Source organism: Crinia signifera, chromosome 7, assembly GCF_055691185.1.
Source record: "Crinia signifera chromosome 7, ASM5569118v1, whole genome shotgun sequence".
Taxonomy (NCBI): Eukaryota; Metazoa; Chordata; class Amphibia; order Anura; family Myobatrachidae; genus Crinia; species Crinia signifera.
The window spans coordinates 80,311,279-80,328,111 of NC_139223.1; the positions used below are offsets into that span (position 1 = coordinate 80,311,279).

Here is a 16,833-nt window from a genome sequence, read left to right on the forward strand (position 1 = left end):
TATATAAAAAAAAAAACCAGCACCCCCAAAAAGTTGCTGATCAGCACAGATATACTGATCAGCACAACAGGTGGGGGGGCAGCAGACACAAAATATAGCACTCTCTGTCACTATCTCTCTCTATCTCTCTCTATCTCTCTCTATCTCTCTCTATCTATCTATCTATAACTCTATCACACTGCAGCAGCACAACACAGGAAGTCACAAGAAGTCACAAGATCCAGGAAGCATTCAGCACGCTACAAGCAGTGATCAGGTAAGTATTTGCAAGGATCAGGTCAGTATATCACGGCAGATAGGCACGGTGACCGCACTGCACGCAATTCCAGACCGGAATGGCGTCTGCAGTGCAGTCACCGTTAGTTTAAATCACCCTCCATGGCTGTGATTGGTCCGTCGGTCCGACGAACCAATCACGGCCTTTGGGGGCGGGTGGGGTGAGGTGGGGTGACACCAGTGTCACCCTTACACCCCGTGGTGATTGGTGCTGTACTTTACAGCACCAATCACCACCGATCCCTGTGTCACCGGCGAACGTTATTCGCCGGTACACAGAAAACGCTGTAATTGGCTGTTCACATTTGAACAGCCAATCACAGCGATCGCCGACGGGGGGGAGGCATCGCCGCCCCCCCTGGACATGCTGGGACATCTATAGACGCGGTGACAGTTTAAAGCCATGACGTACATTTATGCCATGCGTCGGGAAGTACATCCCGGCCATGACGTAAATGTACGTCAAATGTCGGGAAGGGGTTAAAACAGTTAAAATCAATGATATGTGGCATTTTTCTTTGTTCCTACAGTATTAAAAACCTCAATTAAATTAATTTCCAGTCGATTTGGACCACATCACAGCTCACAACAATATTGTTTAGATTCAGACAGGGTGGCAGTTTAATAAATTATGAAGCAATGCTCCAAACAGCGCATAATGCAAAGAAAAGAGGTGCAAGATTGAATTGTCCTGGGGCCCTCCCACTCACCCTTATGTTATATATATTAAACAGGACATGCACAGTTTAACAAACCAATAATTTCAGCAACAGGGACTGCTGCACTTGTGGCTGAAATTATTAGTTTGTGTAGATCCCCACAAAACAGGTTGACAATGATGTCTCCCTGCACAAACTGGCTCTACAGAGGCAAGATGTCGTCCTCATCCTTTGATTCCTCACCCTCACAATTACATCCACTTCTTCATACAATATTAATTTGTCACCGCTGGAATCCACCATTTCAGACGCCTCTGTATTTTGTGGACGTAATTGCCGGCAAGGATCTTCCTGGTGGAATTTGTAATTTTGATGACCATATTCTCCCCATTTTGGGGTGATATTCTCTTATGGCGATCACGGACAAGGTTCCCGACTGACAGCAACTTATGCAAAGCAAAGCCAGATTGTGTAAGGACCTCCAAATTGTCTTTTTTTTCCCAGCCAGTAGACAAAAGGACTGTCTGACATGCCTATTTCGGTGCTGTCACTAAAATAATCATCCACCATTCTTTGAATGGTGAGTGTATCAGATGGAGTCACGGTCCGACCATATGCTTTGGCAGAAAGATCTGCATCACCACCAGTTGCTCCCTTGGGAAAATTTTGTGTTTTCCTAGCAGCTGCAGTTGCAGGAGAAACTGAAGGAGGAGATTATGCAGTGTCACGTGTCTCTTAAGCTGACATTTTTTTCACCAACAGCTCTTTTCATCTTTTCAGATTTCTGTCTGTTGGAAAAAAGATACAATGTATGACTTAAACCTAGGATCAAGCATGGGCGCCAACCTATAGTGGTTTAATTTCAAGAGATTGATGACCCTTGGATCCTGGCAAAGGGAATTAAGGGCTTGATCCACAAAACATGCCTAGCAGCTTTGCACTTTTTTAGCTCCTCCTTCAGTTTCTCTAGCTGCTATTCCAAGAGCATAATAAGGGGAATGCTCTGGCTCAAACTGGCAGTGTCTGAATTGACTTTAAAATGTTTAAGAACCTTGCTCAACACTGAAATTATTCTCCACCGTGCTTGACGTGCATCCCCCCTCCTTTCCCTATATCATAGGCCAATTTGTACCCTTGCATGGCCGTTTGCTGCTCCTCCATCTTCTGAAGCATATAAAGGGTAGAATTCCACTTTGTTACTACCTCTTGCTTCAAATGATGGCAGGACAAATACAACATTGCATGCTGCAATCTATGGCACAGCGGCGTAACTATAGCACCGCAGCCCCCGACACCGCGGGGGGGCGCTGTGCATGTGGGGGCGCCGGGGGCTGCGGTGCTATAGTTACCCCCCCCAATCCCCCGCAGACTTACCTATGGCGCTGGTCCCGGCGGCTCCGTTCTTCTGCTGAGGACCACCACAAAATGGCCGCCCCCATATAGCACACAGTTCTCTGAAACTGTCTTCTGTATGGGGGCGGCCATTTTGTGGTGGTCCTCAGCAGAAGAACGGAGCCGGCGGGACCAGCGCGATAGGTAAGGCTGGGGGGGATTGGGGGGGGGGGTTTGCATAGGCGGCGAGGCGGCGGGGCAGGGGGATAGGGATGCTTGGCGGGGCGGTGGCGAGGGGGGGGCGCCCCCTTCCCTAACGGCGGGGGGGGCACCCAAAACGTAGCTACGCCACTGCTTCGGCATGCACTTGCTGAATCTCGAAAATGCCCCAACATTTTTCTGGCCACAGAGAGCATCTCCTGCACACCTTTGCCAGTCTTGAAATATTCTGAACCACCAGGTTAATTTTGTGAGCAAAACAGGGACTTTGTTTAAATTCACCCAACTGTAATGCTCTCTCATATTGCTGGCATTATCACACAGTTTGGGTAGGTCCGGCAGTCACATTACTAGATTAACAGTTGGGGTATGGCCGGCAGTCACAATACCATACACAGTGTGGTTAAATTATGGCCAGCCATACACAGTAGGGTAAAATGGCCAGCAATGATAGTGTACAGTACACATGAACAGTGGGTTTTCAGTCACATTAACACTGCACAGTGGCATATAGTTTATATAATTTTATAAGTCAAAGGCAAACTTTTCAATAAAAAATACGATATCACTGAGTACGCAGTGAAGAGTACACTCAGGAGGCTTAGATTATTATATGGGATCCAAGTCTCGTGAGAATCCAACGCCGGTAAGACGGCTTTCGGCCTCGCTTGGGGATCCGAGTCTTACTACCGTAACTAGATAATTGTAGACCCTATAGCAAAAGATTTAAAGCAGGGGTGTCCAAACTTTTTGCGATAAGGGCCAGATTTGGTAAGGTGTAAATGTGTGGGGGCCGACAATTCAGACTGACAGTCTTTGAATCATTAATCACATCAGAATGGTCCCCCACTCTGCCCCCATTCACTCTATGTCCCCCAGCCTGACCCTTCACTGTATTTCCCCCAGCCTGCCCCTCCTTCACTGTATATCCCCCATTCACTGTATGTTCCCCACTCTGCACCAATTCACTCTGTCCCCCAGCCTGCTCCCCTTCTCTTAATGTCCATCAGTGCCTCCATTCATTGTATGTCCCCAAGCCTGACCCTCCTTCACTGTATGACTCCCATTCACTATGTACCCCACTCTGCCCCCAATCACTGTATGTCCCCCAGCCTAACCCTGCTCCTCTTTCTCTAAATGGCCATCACTGCCTCCATTCACTGTATTTCCCCCAGCCTGACCCTCCTTCACTGTATGTCCCCCACTCTGCCCCCCCCCCCTTCTCTGTATGTTTCCCAGCCCCTTGTGTGAGCCAGAGGAAGGAGAGGCAAAGCAGGCACTGCAAGGGCAGGAGATGCTTGGGCTCCCGCTGCTGCCCTCCACCACTCTGCATGTTACGGGAGCAAGCTTCTCCATTGCTGCCCCCCTCCCCAATCACTGCTGTCACTGTGATTGAGGAGTAGGGTGATATACGATTGCAGCAGCAGGGGTAGGACGCCAAAAACATCTGACTGTGGTGGCCGGCACCTCCTCACTGCAGCAGACAGCAGGGTAAAAGTGCGCTCGCCGGAGCCCCACCTTAAGTGTCCTATGCTGTGCTTTCCATATGTGATGATCTGCCCGCTTTCAGCTGGAGGTTGAGGGCTGCTTGAAATGACAGCACGGGCCGCAATTGGCCCCCGGGCCTGACTTTGGACATGCCTGATTTAAAGGGACCCTAGGTACCACACAATGGTGAAAAATATAAATAGGACATGTTAATTTGACAGGGAAGGTGGCCCCACTCAGCTATTGTCCACAATACAGTTGTACTCCCTGCACTTATGGTAGTTACGCCCTTGCTTATCAGCATGTATGAAGGAGAAGTGTGCTGTATGGCAGGGATGGCCTGTGCCCCTGTGAATATTGGCACTGCTATCTCCATTACTATCTAGATAGCAGCGCTGATAAGGGAATACATTAATAACTGTGATTAATTAAAATAATGAATTTATCTGATGTTTAAGTTAAAACCAGATACTTAGAAATAATTAAATATTAAGTATGGTACTTATGTAATATCTGGACTCCCGTTTTTCTTATGAGACCGCGTCCCCTCGCGGGGCTCGCTGCGCTCACCACGCTTCAGGCACGGTGGCTCGCTGCGCTCGCCACACAATATAAAATCAACTCCATGCGTAGTTGGATAGTAGGGGTATGAAAAAATGGGGTGCATTTAACATGGGAGTCCAGATAATACATAAGTACCTTAAGTATTTACCACAACGAAATAAAAACCATAAATATATGAACACAATACCAAAAAATATTATTGCAGTGTATCAATAGTGTCACAGCATTTTAAATGGACTTCTAACAAGGGTATACAATAGTAGTATGTATTGATTGCTTTTTTTATGCGTCTTGTGTGCATCTATTTCAGATGAGATGAGACCACCATCTAGTGGTGAATGGATTTTATGCAGTAACTTGTTTTACTGTCGAAGCACACTTTTCAAACTTTTGGGGGAAATGGACTAAGCTCAGCCTAATCAGCAGAGCAACAAAACAAATATTTATGAATGGCTTCGGCCACAATCGACCTTATTTTTGGCCTGAGAACTCAATAAATTAACATAGCTGCAGCCAGTGGCGTAACTAGATACATGTGGGCCCCATAGCAAAAGTTTGAAAGGGCCCCTAGTTATCAACTAATGCTGAAAAATGTATACAGCACTTAATACTTTGACAGGCAAAATGGGCCCCTTTCAGCTCTGGGCCCCATAACAGCTGCACCCCCTGCACCTATTGTAGTAACGCCCTTGGCTGCCGTGTTCTCAAATACATCAAATCCGTGAGATGCTTCTCTACTGTATGTAAAATTAAAAGTTAAAACAAATTGTGGAGTCCCCCCTCCCACAAGCATAACCAACCTCGGGCTCTTTGAGCTGGTCCTGGTTTTGGAAATATAGTGAAAAAATTACATAGGGGTTCCCCATGTTTAATAAACCAGCACCGGGATTTACACTATCTGCTCTTGACTTTGCCACTTATTTCACATCCAAGATTGACTCCATACATCAAGACATTGTATCCCACCAGAACACCAGCAACCAGCCACCTCCTATCCCTTACCACCCCTCCCCTTCCCTCTTATTAACTCCGATATATTTCTCCCATGTATCTGGTGAGGAAGTTATGGCCCTCATCCAATCCTCCCCTACCATCACCTCCCCACTTGACCCTATTCCCTCCCACCTCCTCCGCTACCTCTCTCCTTCTGCCTGTTACCATCTTGCCCACCTTCTCAATTTCTCCCTCTCATCAGGCACTGTCCCCTCTGCCTTCAAGCAGGCTATTGTCTCCCCTATTCTTAAAAAAAAACTACCCTTGATCCTAACACCCTCTCTAACTACCGACCCATCTTTCTCCTCTCTTTTTACCTCCAAACTCCTTGAGCGTATTGTCTACAATCGCCGCACTGACTTTCTTTCCTCCCACTCTCTGCTTGACCCATTCCAATCCAGCTTCCATTCTCTCCACTCCACTGAAACTGCCCTCACAAAGTCTGCAATGATCTTCATGCTGCCAAATCTAAGGGCCACTACTTTCTGCTTATTCTTCTTGACCTCTCTGCTGCTTTTGACATTGTGGACCACCCCCTCTTTCTCCAAATCCTTCACTTCCTTGGTCTGCGTGATACTGCTCTCTCCTGGCTGTCCTCCTACCTCTCTGATTGTTCCTTCTCTGTCTCCTCTCATGACACTACCTCCTCCCCACTTCCACTAACCATTAGTGTCCCACAAGGTTCTGTTCTTGGTCCTCTCCTTTTCTCTCTCTATACATCTTCTTTAGGTGAGCTCATTATCTCTACTGACTTCCAATATCATCTCTATGCTGATGATACTCAAATCTACCTTTTCTCCCCTGACCTTGCCCCCACTCTCCTCACTCATATCTCCAACTGTCTCTTTGCTATCTCTTCCTGAATGTCCCAGCGCTTTCTCAAACTTAACATGTCCAAGACTGAGATGATCACCTTCTCACCCTTCCACCCTCCTGCACAACCTCAAATCTTACAATCTCATTATCTATTGATGGCACTACTATTATCTCTAGCCCCCAAGTACGCAGTCTTGGAGTAATCCTTGACTCCTCCCTCCTTCAAACTACATATTCAGCACCTCACAAACCTGCCATTTTCATCTAAAAAAAGTTTTCAGAATTAGACCTTTTCTCACTCAGGATGCCACTAAGACCATTATCCACTCACTGATCATATCCAGGCTGGACTACTGCAATCTCCTCCTGGTATCCCTGACAAATGCCTGTCCCCACTCTATCCACAATGCTGCAGCCCAACTCATCTTCCTCACCAAATGCACTACCTCCACCTCCTCTCTTCTACAAGCTTTTCACTGGCTTCCCTTCTCTTTCAGAATTCATTTCAAACTTCTCACACTCACTTACAAAGCTCTCACCCACTCCTCTCCCATTTATATCTCTGACCTTATATCCCTTTACACTCCCACTCGTCCCCTTCACTCTGCTAGCACCCGTCGGCTCTTCTGCTGACTTATTACCTCATCCCACTCCTACCTCCAAGATTTTTCACATGCTGCTCACTTAGAATTCTCTACCTCTCCCCCTCAGACTTCTATACAGAACTTCAAATAGGCTCTTAAGACCCACTTCTTCACCAAACCCAGCAAACTGTCCTCCTAACCTTCTGTTCCTTGTCCTGTCTACCCCTCCTGTGTCACCCCTGTCTGTCTGCCCCATCTCTTTAAAATGTAAGCTCTCACAAGCAGGGACCTCTTACCTTATGTGCTTATCCATTCTTATTTCAGTAGTCTTCGACTGCCCCCAAAGCATGCTGTTTGCTGCCACCTGGATACTTATGTTGCAGTAATCGGCTGATGTTCCTATAATCATTTCCCCTGTATTTGTCCTGTATTATCTTCAACTGTAAGTCACTGTTTTGATTATGTGTACTCTGTAATTGGGCACTGTAGAACCCTTGTGGCGCCATATAAATAAAGGAGGATAATAATAATAATACACAAGCAGTTCCTCCCCGAAACGGAAGGGGAATCCTCCTAACGTCAGTCAATGGGACTCCTCTTAGCCAATAAATTATGAGCTCCAGAGGAACTCTGCACCGGATGGGCTCTTCTCCTCCCATAGGAGTCCATGTTATGAAAATACCATAGGCTCCAATGGCCTTTCCCAGCATAGGAGCCTATATAATAAAATTAACATGTGCTCCTATGATTGGAACCAGCAAATCAGCCTGACCACTAAGCTAATTGAAGTGATCAGTGAGCCAATAAGATCTCGCCCTGCCCTAGCTGGCCACACCCCCGGTGTCTGATGTAAAACACTGCCGGGAAGGCCATATGTTACTCCAGCGGCAGAGCAAAGGGCTCCTGAACAAAGAAGACTGCCGAAGAGATCAGAAGATGACGGGATCAAGAAAGAAGATGCTTGTGCCAACTGGACAAAGAAAGAAAGAACGGGGGGGGGGGAGGGACTTGCAGGAGCATCATCCTTGTTAAGCCACAGCCCTTTTCACGAGGCCTTGCCACCTTTTCAGCGCACGTGGGTCCCTACTACAGGAGTAGTTGAATCTGGAACCACCCATTACCATATTTCTAGATTCGCCAGTGCACATACCATATTAATTATACTTGGCACAAAGTGTACAAATGGCACTATCGTGTAGTGTATGGTGTATTGTGAACTTTACTATTTTGTGGTCACGGCCCTTCTGATGGAGGCACGCCCCTACATTTTTTATGCACTCCTGGGTATGGGGGGTACTAATTCCTTTTTTGGCACAGGGCACCAAAATATCTAGTTACGGCATGGGTATATCTATACCCATTCCCTAACACTCAATTTTGCCAAGTCTGATAATTCGAGAACCTTCCAAATGAAAGATTTTGGTAATTGCAATAAATCTTGGGTTATATATTTGTTGGAATATGTTGGTAAAACTAAACAACCGCTAAAGATAAGAATACAGGAACATACAGATGTAGCACCCGTCTTCTTTGCTGGGCGCCCGCCAGATCCCTTTCACTGGCAAGCGCCGACGATAGGGACTGGGACGCACGTGCGTCTCACACGCACGCGCTTCCCAGTGTCACGCCGGTTGGGCAACGTCTCCCTGCCGGTCTCTGCTTGAGGAGACCAGCAGGCATCTCGTGCGCCACTGGTGGTAGCCGCCTGCTGGTGGGGGCTGGCAATTCTATCTGCAAAGACGGCAGCAGCTACATCTGTATAAGTATTAAGAACAAACATGATATTCAAGTAGTCCCTAGACATTTTTCAATACGATTTGTAAACTGGGATTGAGGTAGTGACCTTCCTTCCTGACATTCCAGCAGCTGTGCCTGTACACTGGGATAATACTGTATACTCTTATTGCTTGCAAATTCTACCAATATTAGAGAAATGTATAGGGTAATCGGTTACCACATACAACCTATCCTCCTGATGAGGTCAGCTATTTGGCATGAGAAAACGCATTGAGGTGATTTTCACCCTCTGCTGCCTACTACATGTGCTTGGGCTCTTGAATATTATGTTTACTCTTTGTTATTAGATGTACATTTTGGATACTATTCATTAAATTAATTGTATATACTACTACATTGTTGCTTTCTCTATATATTTTATTTATATTGATCACTGGGCTGCAACTTTTTTGCAGCCCAACGATTAGTTAGCTGCTTCCCTGCCAGCTTAAAATCCCACTCCTGTGCATTTTGTATTCCACCCACACACACCCTCCCCATATGCAGCGGCCGTGTAAGCATAGAATCAGCACTGTGATGGCCCTGGGGAGATCGGGGTTGCTGCTGAAGTCAGAGGCCCTTCCTCCCCACGGCCGAGAGCCCCATGCCCTTTTCCCAGTCTCTTCCAGAAAATGCTGGGGTGCCACTCACAAATGCTGGTGCCTGTCACTCAGCCAGAGTCTGGGCTGGCTGCCTGCAAAGGCGGTCACTGGCTCTGTTCGCAGCGAGGGCTCGCGCATTAGCACTGCAAACCGTATGCATGCCCGGTCTTCCAATAATTGGACGGGCTGCGAATATTGCAGCCCTGCAAAAGGGTGTGAATCAGGCCCAATGTCTTTTTCCTTACATTTATTACTGAGAACTTTCTAGCACTGAGCACTTAATGGAGACAATATTTTTGATGTTTTTGTGGCATACCTGATTGCAGTGTATTCCTGGAACACTGCATTGGTTCGGTTGGGATGTTTTCATTTGATGGTATACTGTATGTGGACAATTACCACTAATTCTATTTCTTTTATATATTCTTCACAAGTTCACCAGAATTCTCTGAGAAGTGGATTACAACAATCAGCAACATCATATAACTATAAACTTTTGTACGTTTGTATTTTTATTTATAATCATTTTATTTATAATCATTTATAATCACTACAGATACAAATCATTTATTGTAAATAAATTTGGCGTGAGAATGTCATATTGAGAACACGCATACGTTTTAAAGATAAAAAACAAACTGAACACAGTTGAATAGATATAGAACAGAAAGTCTACATGTTGAGAACAATTACATAGAACAAAAAGAGAATACATTTGCTTAACGTGTCACTGACTCACAAACAAAAGTTTATTACTTTTCTGCTATATTTAAGCAATATTAGCTGATCTACTAATCATTTAATAATGAGACAAGGAATGGATTATTTGTGTACTTTCTCACATGCAGTACCATGATTTTAATATCTTCTGAACTTTGTACCTGGAAACCGGTTTTGTATCTATCACAAAAACAAATTTTCCATGATAAAGACTGTCACCTTGGTCACACATTGCACCTGTAATATGAATTATAAGCAACACTCAGTGGCGCAGAGCGAGGGAGGGGTTACTAATTACCTGTGCCCAGGTCTGATGGAGGGGACAATGGGGCTCCTGTTACCTGGCAGCAGCAGATCTTTTCAACCCAGGGATATGGTTGCTAGGTCGACAGTTTGAAGGTCCACATACATTCAGTCAACCACAAGGTTAACTGGGTTTAGGTTGACACATGAATGTGGTCGACAGGTTGACGGGGTCAGAAAGTCGAAACAAGCATTAGGTCTGCAATGGGAAGGTCAACAGTCAAAAGGTCAACATGCGTTTTTCACATTTGAAGAAAAAAAAACAGGCGGTATTTTATACCCTACCATTCACTACGGCATGGAGGGAGAATAAAATAGTGTGCCCGAAGCATGGCAAGCGCAGCAAGGCCAACAGTGTCCATGTTGACTTATGTTGACTTATGTCGACAGACACGAAAAAAAAAAATTATGTTGACCTTCTGACTGTCCACCTTCCCATTGTTGACCTAATGCTTGTACGAGGTAGAAATGTTATTTCCTTATCTACAGTATATATTGCAGTGATATGGGACCCATAACTAAATATTATAATATATAATAATAAAAAACATCAGGCAAACAACTACCATGCTTCATACAGTTACCATCTGATTATATGCCATCAGTGGTAATAGTATTTATTGGGAGCCTTGGCCGTCATTGCTTTTTGAAACATTAACCATCCCTACGCGGGACTTTGGAGAGCTGAGCACTGAATATTGATGCAGAATATATGAAGGGGCACCGCAGACACTGCACTCATTATACAGTAGCAGTGATTTGACAACAAACAAAACCCAATGGCCCCCATATGAAAAAATAGTAACACTGGTCCCCACAGGTAACAAAATAAAATACATTGGGGCAAACGTATTAAGCCTTAACAAGAGATAAATGAAAGGGTGATAAAGAGAGATAAACGTCCAGCCAATCAGCTTCTTACTTCAAACAAAGCCTGTAACATGGCAGTTAGGAGGTGATTGGCTGGACATTTATCTCTCTTAATCACCCTTGCAATTATCTATTGTTAACAATGCCAGATTAAGGTTTAAATGGGCCTGGAGCTGAAAATGATCAAGGGCCTATTATGTGCAATAATAGGGGTTGTGGCCAGCACCTAATAATGTGGGGGCGTGACCAGTGTTCTGGTTGGGTGGTCTGCTCATGGGTGTGTCTCTATTTGTGTAAATACTTTCAACTAATTATATATAAAATGTGTGTGTGTGTATGTGTGTGTGCGCGCGTGCTGAGAAAAGGCAGGAAAAATGCAAAGAGTTTAGTATATGGTGGAAAAGGGCAAAGAGGTTGGCATATGCAAGGGCCTGGCACAGAAAATAGAATATACTTACCTTTCAGTGGCGGCTGCAGACTTTGGGCTTCAGTCCGACTATGTATTGCCAGCACTGAAAGCATCGTATGATATATATGCACACTCCCTCCAGCCAAAGAGTGCAATGGCATATATATATATAAATTATGCCACATGGAATGAGCCAAAATTCACACCGACTGAGCCAAAATTCACTATGGCACATGGATTGATTCAAAATTCACATTATGCCACGCAGATTAAGGCAAAATTAACATTGCGCCACATGGATTGAGCCAAAATTCACAATATGCTTCACAAACAGAGACTTACATCATAATCATCATAATTTACATCATAATGCCCATTACATGTTAAGCCACACACCATAATTTCCATAATGTATTATGCCAAACACCATAATGCCTATTAAAAATTATGCTACATAAGTGCTGCTTACCTACATGCTCATTGCCAGGGGTTCCATGCTCATTGCCAGGGGTTCCATGCTCGTTGCCATGTGGGATTACATGCTCACAGTAACTGGGGCATAGCCGCCACCGGGCAGAAGTGACAGCCATTGACAGCTGGGCAGAGAGCGGGGAGGGGTATAGTTTAACTGCCTATATCTTCGGAACCAACTGACCCATTTACAGGAGACCAGTATCATATTGAAGAACTTTTGAATGGGCCTTGAATGATTTTGTTTCATGAAACTGGGCCATTTGGTTTCAGAGAAATCTGCCCTCAAAGAATATGAACAGCCATGAAATTACATTTCAGAAATAAAAAAATTGTTTTTTCAGCAATATCTCTGGAACCAATTAACCCATATGAACCAGCCTGGTGTCAGATTGAAGGCCCAGCGATTTGGGTTAGAATGCAGGACCTCAAGCTTCTATGATGCTGGTGGGGGGGGGGGGGGGGGGGGGGGCGGTCAGCCGTTGGACCTGGGTGGGGGTTGGAATTAGCGGGTCCCATGTTATCCTATGGAGAAAATGTTCCAGCTTTGCCCCACTGTATTTCTGGTTCCCGGGGGACTAGCGACGCAGGGCTGGGCTCATTGGAAAGCCCCAGTCATCATCTACAAAATGGGCCTATTTGGAGCTGTAGCTCCATCAGGCCCATTGTTTTTCTGGCTCTGCTTGTTAAGGCGATATATATATATGCCCCATTGGCCCTTACATGAAAACAAGAGACCAGGGAATAACAGTTGAACTGTTCTAGTGGCACACTTGAGAACAGCTCAAGGCACACTAGAGTGCCATGGCACAGTGGTTGATAAACACTGAATTATAGATACACCACTGTGCTGAAGATACAGTATGGATTGGAAATATAGATTTGTTTTCATTATCCCATAATTCCCGGTTATAAATATACCTGTCCATTATTTTCTAGCATCACTGATAAATACTGTTTTACTACATACTAATAATTAGAGATGAGAAAAGCTTCTGCTATGCCAGATATGTAATATAATTTCAAAGTTTCTATTTTAGGCCAATCACATCAAAGTACATTGTGTAAGTTATACATACATTTCAAAGCTATTCTATAACAGGGAACCCACAGTTTTTTTCTATAAACAATCTACTGTATATCAGGGGTGTGTCTTGATTTAAATTTTACATTTACATGAAATAATCTTTACTTAGATGTATACAAATGGGACAGAGTCCTCTTTATCAAGTTGTGCCTACCCACCTGTGGTTGCTGCCATAATGACTGGTACAACATGGGGGCACTGTTTGCATAAACGTTCTATCTGTATACTTTTCTAGCTCTTTAACCGTACCCAGCTATTTCCACATACATAAAAGGCAGGATGAAGAGGCTGTGTAAAGGTGGTTGAAAAGGTATGTAAGTGTCTGAATGGTTCACATAGCTGGTAAAAAGAAAGCTGACCAGCCTCATAGTTGAGGTAAATGCCAATTGCCTGCAGGGGGCTATCTATGTATATTGATTTACTCTCAGAGTTATGAAGTACTGATAGATTGTTATTAAGCATTACCAAGCCCCAAGATTTGTCATTGCATCCAATAAGGGATTCATTTCCAGTTTTCTTTAACGTTGGATAGGCCATTCCAACAACCCAGTATCCAGACTTGCTGACTTCTACTTCCAAGTAATGTTCTCCTCGGTTAAAACTGGTTGTGCCCAAGACCTGAGTGGATGTAAATCTCTCTGGTATCAGAGAAGATTTAACTTCTGTTTGTAAATAAGAGGCAGTCTTAAGATCATTTGAAAGAATAACCTTACTATTGGAAGTGGTAGAGTCCATTACTATATCCGAATGTGCTTTAAGGTAAAACCCTCTTTTTGCCTTCAGTTTAGATATGGAATTAAACAGATTGTCCAGGCTGTTCTGCAGTTTAACAGAGACCAGTACATCATCCAGTTTATGTTTGGTGGTCTTAGTTATATCCTGATCCAGCTTCATGCAGTCCTCATAAGAACACTTGTAGAAAAGTAATTTACATTCTTTAAGGAAACTTACTGAGTCATTGACAACAAAGAGCTCCTCAATATGAAGTATTGTATGGTACAAGTCATCCTTCTGTATCTCCATTTCTTGGATCCTTTCTGATACTTGTTGTAGTGCTTCATCCTTTTGTCTACTGATCTCATCTAGAACTTCGTTCTCAAGCTCATCCACCTGCGTTCTGATATCCACAAACAGATTAATAACCCTGATCTTTAATTCTGTTGTCTTTTCTTGTTCTTTCCTAGATTTTCTTTTTAATTCATGTATTCTCTTGTCAATATTCTTCCATGCCAATATTATTTTATCCAAAGTATTCTTTAGTTCTTCCATTTTTTGCTTACATAAATTATTAAGGGTACCGACCTGGTGAGTGCTATGGGTCCTTAGGCTGCAGCAGGATGCACACAGAAAAACATCATCGTGGAAACAGTAGTATTTTAGAAGTTCCTTGTGGGCGGGACACTTACTGCCCGAGTCCATTAGCACATTGGAATTGGCCTCCGTTAGGACATGTTCCTGTGACTTGCTGTGTACTTTGAGATGTTCCTCACACAAGAAGGCTTCACAGAGAAAGCATCTTCTAACAGCATGTGTAGTGAAGCCAATGCAATATGTACACAAAGCCACACCATCTTTCTCTGTCTTGTCAGAGAAGTGCTCCACAATGTTACACAGCTTCCGGCTTCTGGTCAGTTCTGGTTTCTTCTTAAATACAGTTCTACATTCTGGACAAGAGTAAGTCCTGGACTCCCTCTGTTTCTCAAAGGCATTCTCTATACAGTTCATACAGAAGTAATGTCCACAGCTCAGGCATACTGGGTCTGAGTAAATGTCAAGGCAGAGGGAGCAGCATAATTCTTCTCTCACTTTTGCAGATGCCATCCTTACAGTATTTACAAGGGAGTGAAAAGACTGAAGTCATTCAGGTGAGATATATAGGGAGATGGGTGTGGTATGCCGTACACATACTTTCAGGAAGTTATAAAGTAATGGAATGAAGTAGCTATAATCTGACAATAAAACAAGATCATTTTACCACTTTTGTGAATTCCGGTCATAATTTTAATTTCTATGTTTAAACATTTAAAGTGATATTTGGAGGTCAGGATTTTTTAAAGACCTTATATAAGGCCGATCATTAATTTAGATGTTATACAATGTTTAAATTGAGTCTTATGGAGAACACTATGGACCTTATTTACATTTTAGGCAACCGAGTATACTCGCTGCCTAGCAGTATATTTAACTCTGAATACTTAGTACTGTAGGTGGAGCAGATGTAACCTCTGCAAAGAGAGTTACATTTGGGTGGGGTGTGCTGAAACTGAAATCGAAATTGCAGTGTAAAAATAATGCAACCAGTATTTACCCTGCACAGAAACAAAATAACTAACACAAATCTAACTCTCTCTATACATGTTACACCTCCACCTGCAGTGCACATGGTTTTGCCCATTTTCCAAACATTTTTGTACTGAGCTCAGATCTGAATAAGGCCCTAAATGTATATAGGGCTGCTATTGGCTGTCTTACCAGTGGCTCTCTAAAAATGTAACAAATAATGCACTTTATCTTTCAGTGTAACACACTGTAGTGTATATTATTGGTAGTGGTTTCCAAACTGCGCCTAAGCACCCTTGGATGCAACAAGACACTTGCAGGGGTGCCTCGGGCTGGTGATCCAGGATGAAATCAAATTAATTATTTATGGTCAAAGTGATAGACATAACCATTGCTAGTAGCTGCCAATCATAAAAAAATTGCCAATCAGAAGTACATCTGTACGTCACCACATATAACTGACCCTAAGGATAAAAGGAGTGTCAAATTTACTTCATTTAAAAAAAATTTTGTTCAAATATAGTAATAATAAACTTTAACATAGGTATGCGGTAAACAAATGCTGGTACCGTGACTCAAGAAAGTTTGGGAACCAATGGCCTAATGATATACTGCATGCCTGAGACCTTGGGAGGGTTTAGCAATAAAAGCATCATGAACAAATAGTGGGATAAAAAAAATAAACATGGTCAGTGAAAAACGTCATCAAAAGGGACAGGTTTATCTACCTTTGAAAGACTACTTAGAGCTGGGGAGCAGAGGAGATCTCCTGCATTCCACTCTCTAGTGAGATGGAACAGGCTGTGGTGGTTGCTTAAATGCCCATGTTATGCCCAAGTAAACCACAGAAATAAAGTTTGTAACAGACAAAGAGAAAAAGCTAGACGTTTGCAGTAGACACCATGTTGTTTATCCAGGGAAGCAGTGACGTGCGGTGAGGTTAGTGTCAGGTGAGGCAGGCAGACAGAGAGGGATGCGGGACAGTGATAGACAGGAGAGTGACAGTGGGGACACAGGTCTGAAGCACTACTAGGTATATTCAATGACACTTCCAAAAATGATGGTAGGCACATGTGTTAAATACATACATATTTAATACATTTACTGTTCACTGTTATGAGGTATAAGGTATGAATAGAACACACATAATCTCACCGATATGGAAGGGAGTCCCACTTGGAGGGTGGAGAGCCGGGCCATCCGGCGGAGACCGGGGTACAGCTGTCGCCAGCTTTCACTGTCCTGGCCCATGCCTGGGCTCCAGCAGTGGAAGGGAGAGCTAGGCCACTCGGCGGGGCTGCAGCAGGAGGAGCCATCCTTAAATGCCGATGCCGGGGCTCCAGCAGCGGCAGGAGGAGGGAGGGAAGCCGGTCCTTGCGGCGGT

General features: G+C 44.1%; 1 protein-coding gene across 1 annotated transcript; it reads right to left on the reverse strand.

Annotated features, from left to right (window-relative positions):
* Window positions 1-13,400: 13,400 nt before the first annotated feature.
* On the reverse strand, window positions 13,401-14,990 carry LOC146021204 (E3 ubiquitin/ISG15 ligase TRIM25-like). Its single transcript, XM_083155000.1, has one exon. It carries the CDS (start codon window positions 14,988-14,990, stop codon window positions 13,401-13,403), a length of 1,590 nt encoding a protein of 529 aa, XP_083011126.1.
* Window positions 14,991-16,833: the final 1,843 nt, after the last annotated feature.

Bases quoted from the DNA above. Each gene is read 5' to 3' on its own strand.
- LOC146021204 (XM_083155000.1), bottom strand. From the start codon at position 14,990: ATGGCATCTGCAAAAGTGAGAGAAGAATTATGCTGCTCCCTCTGCCTT.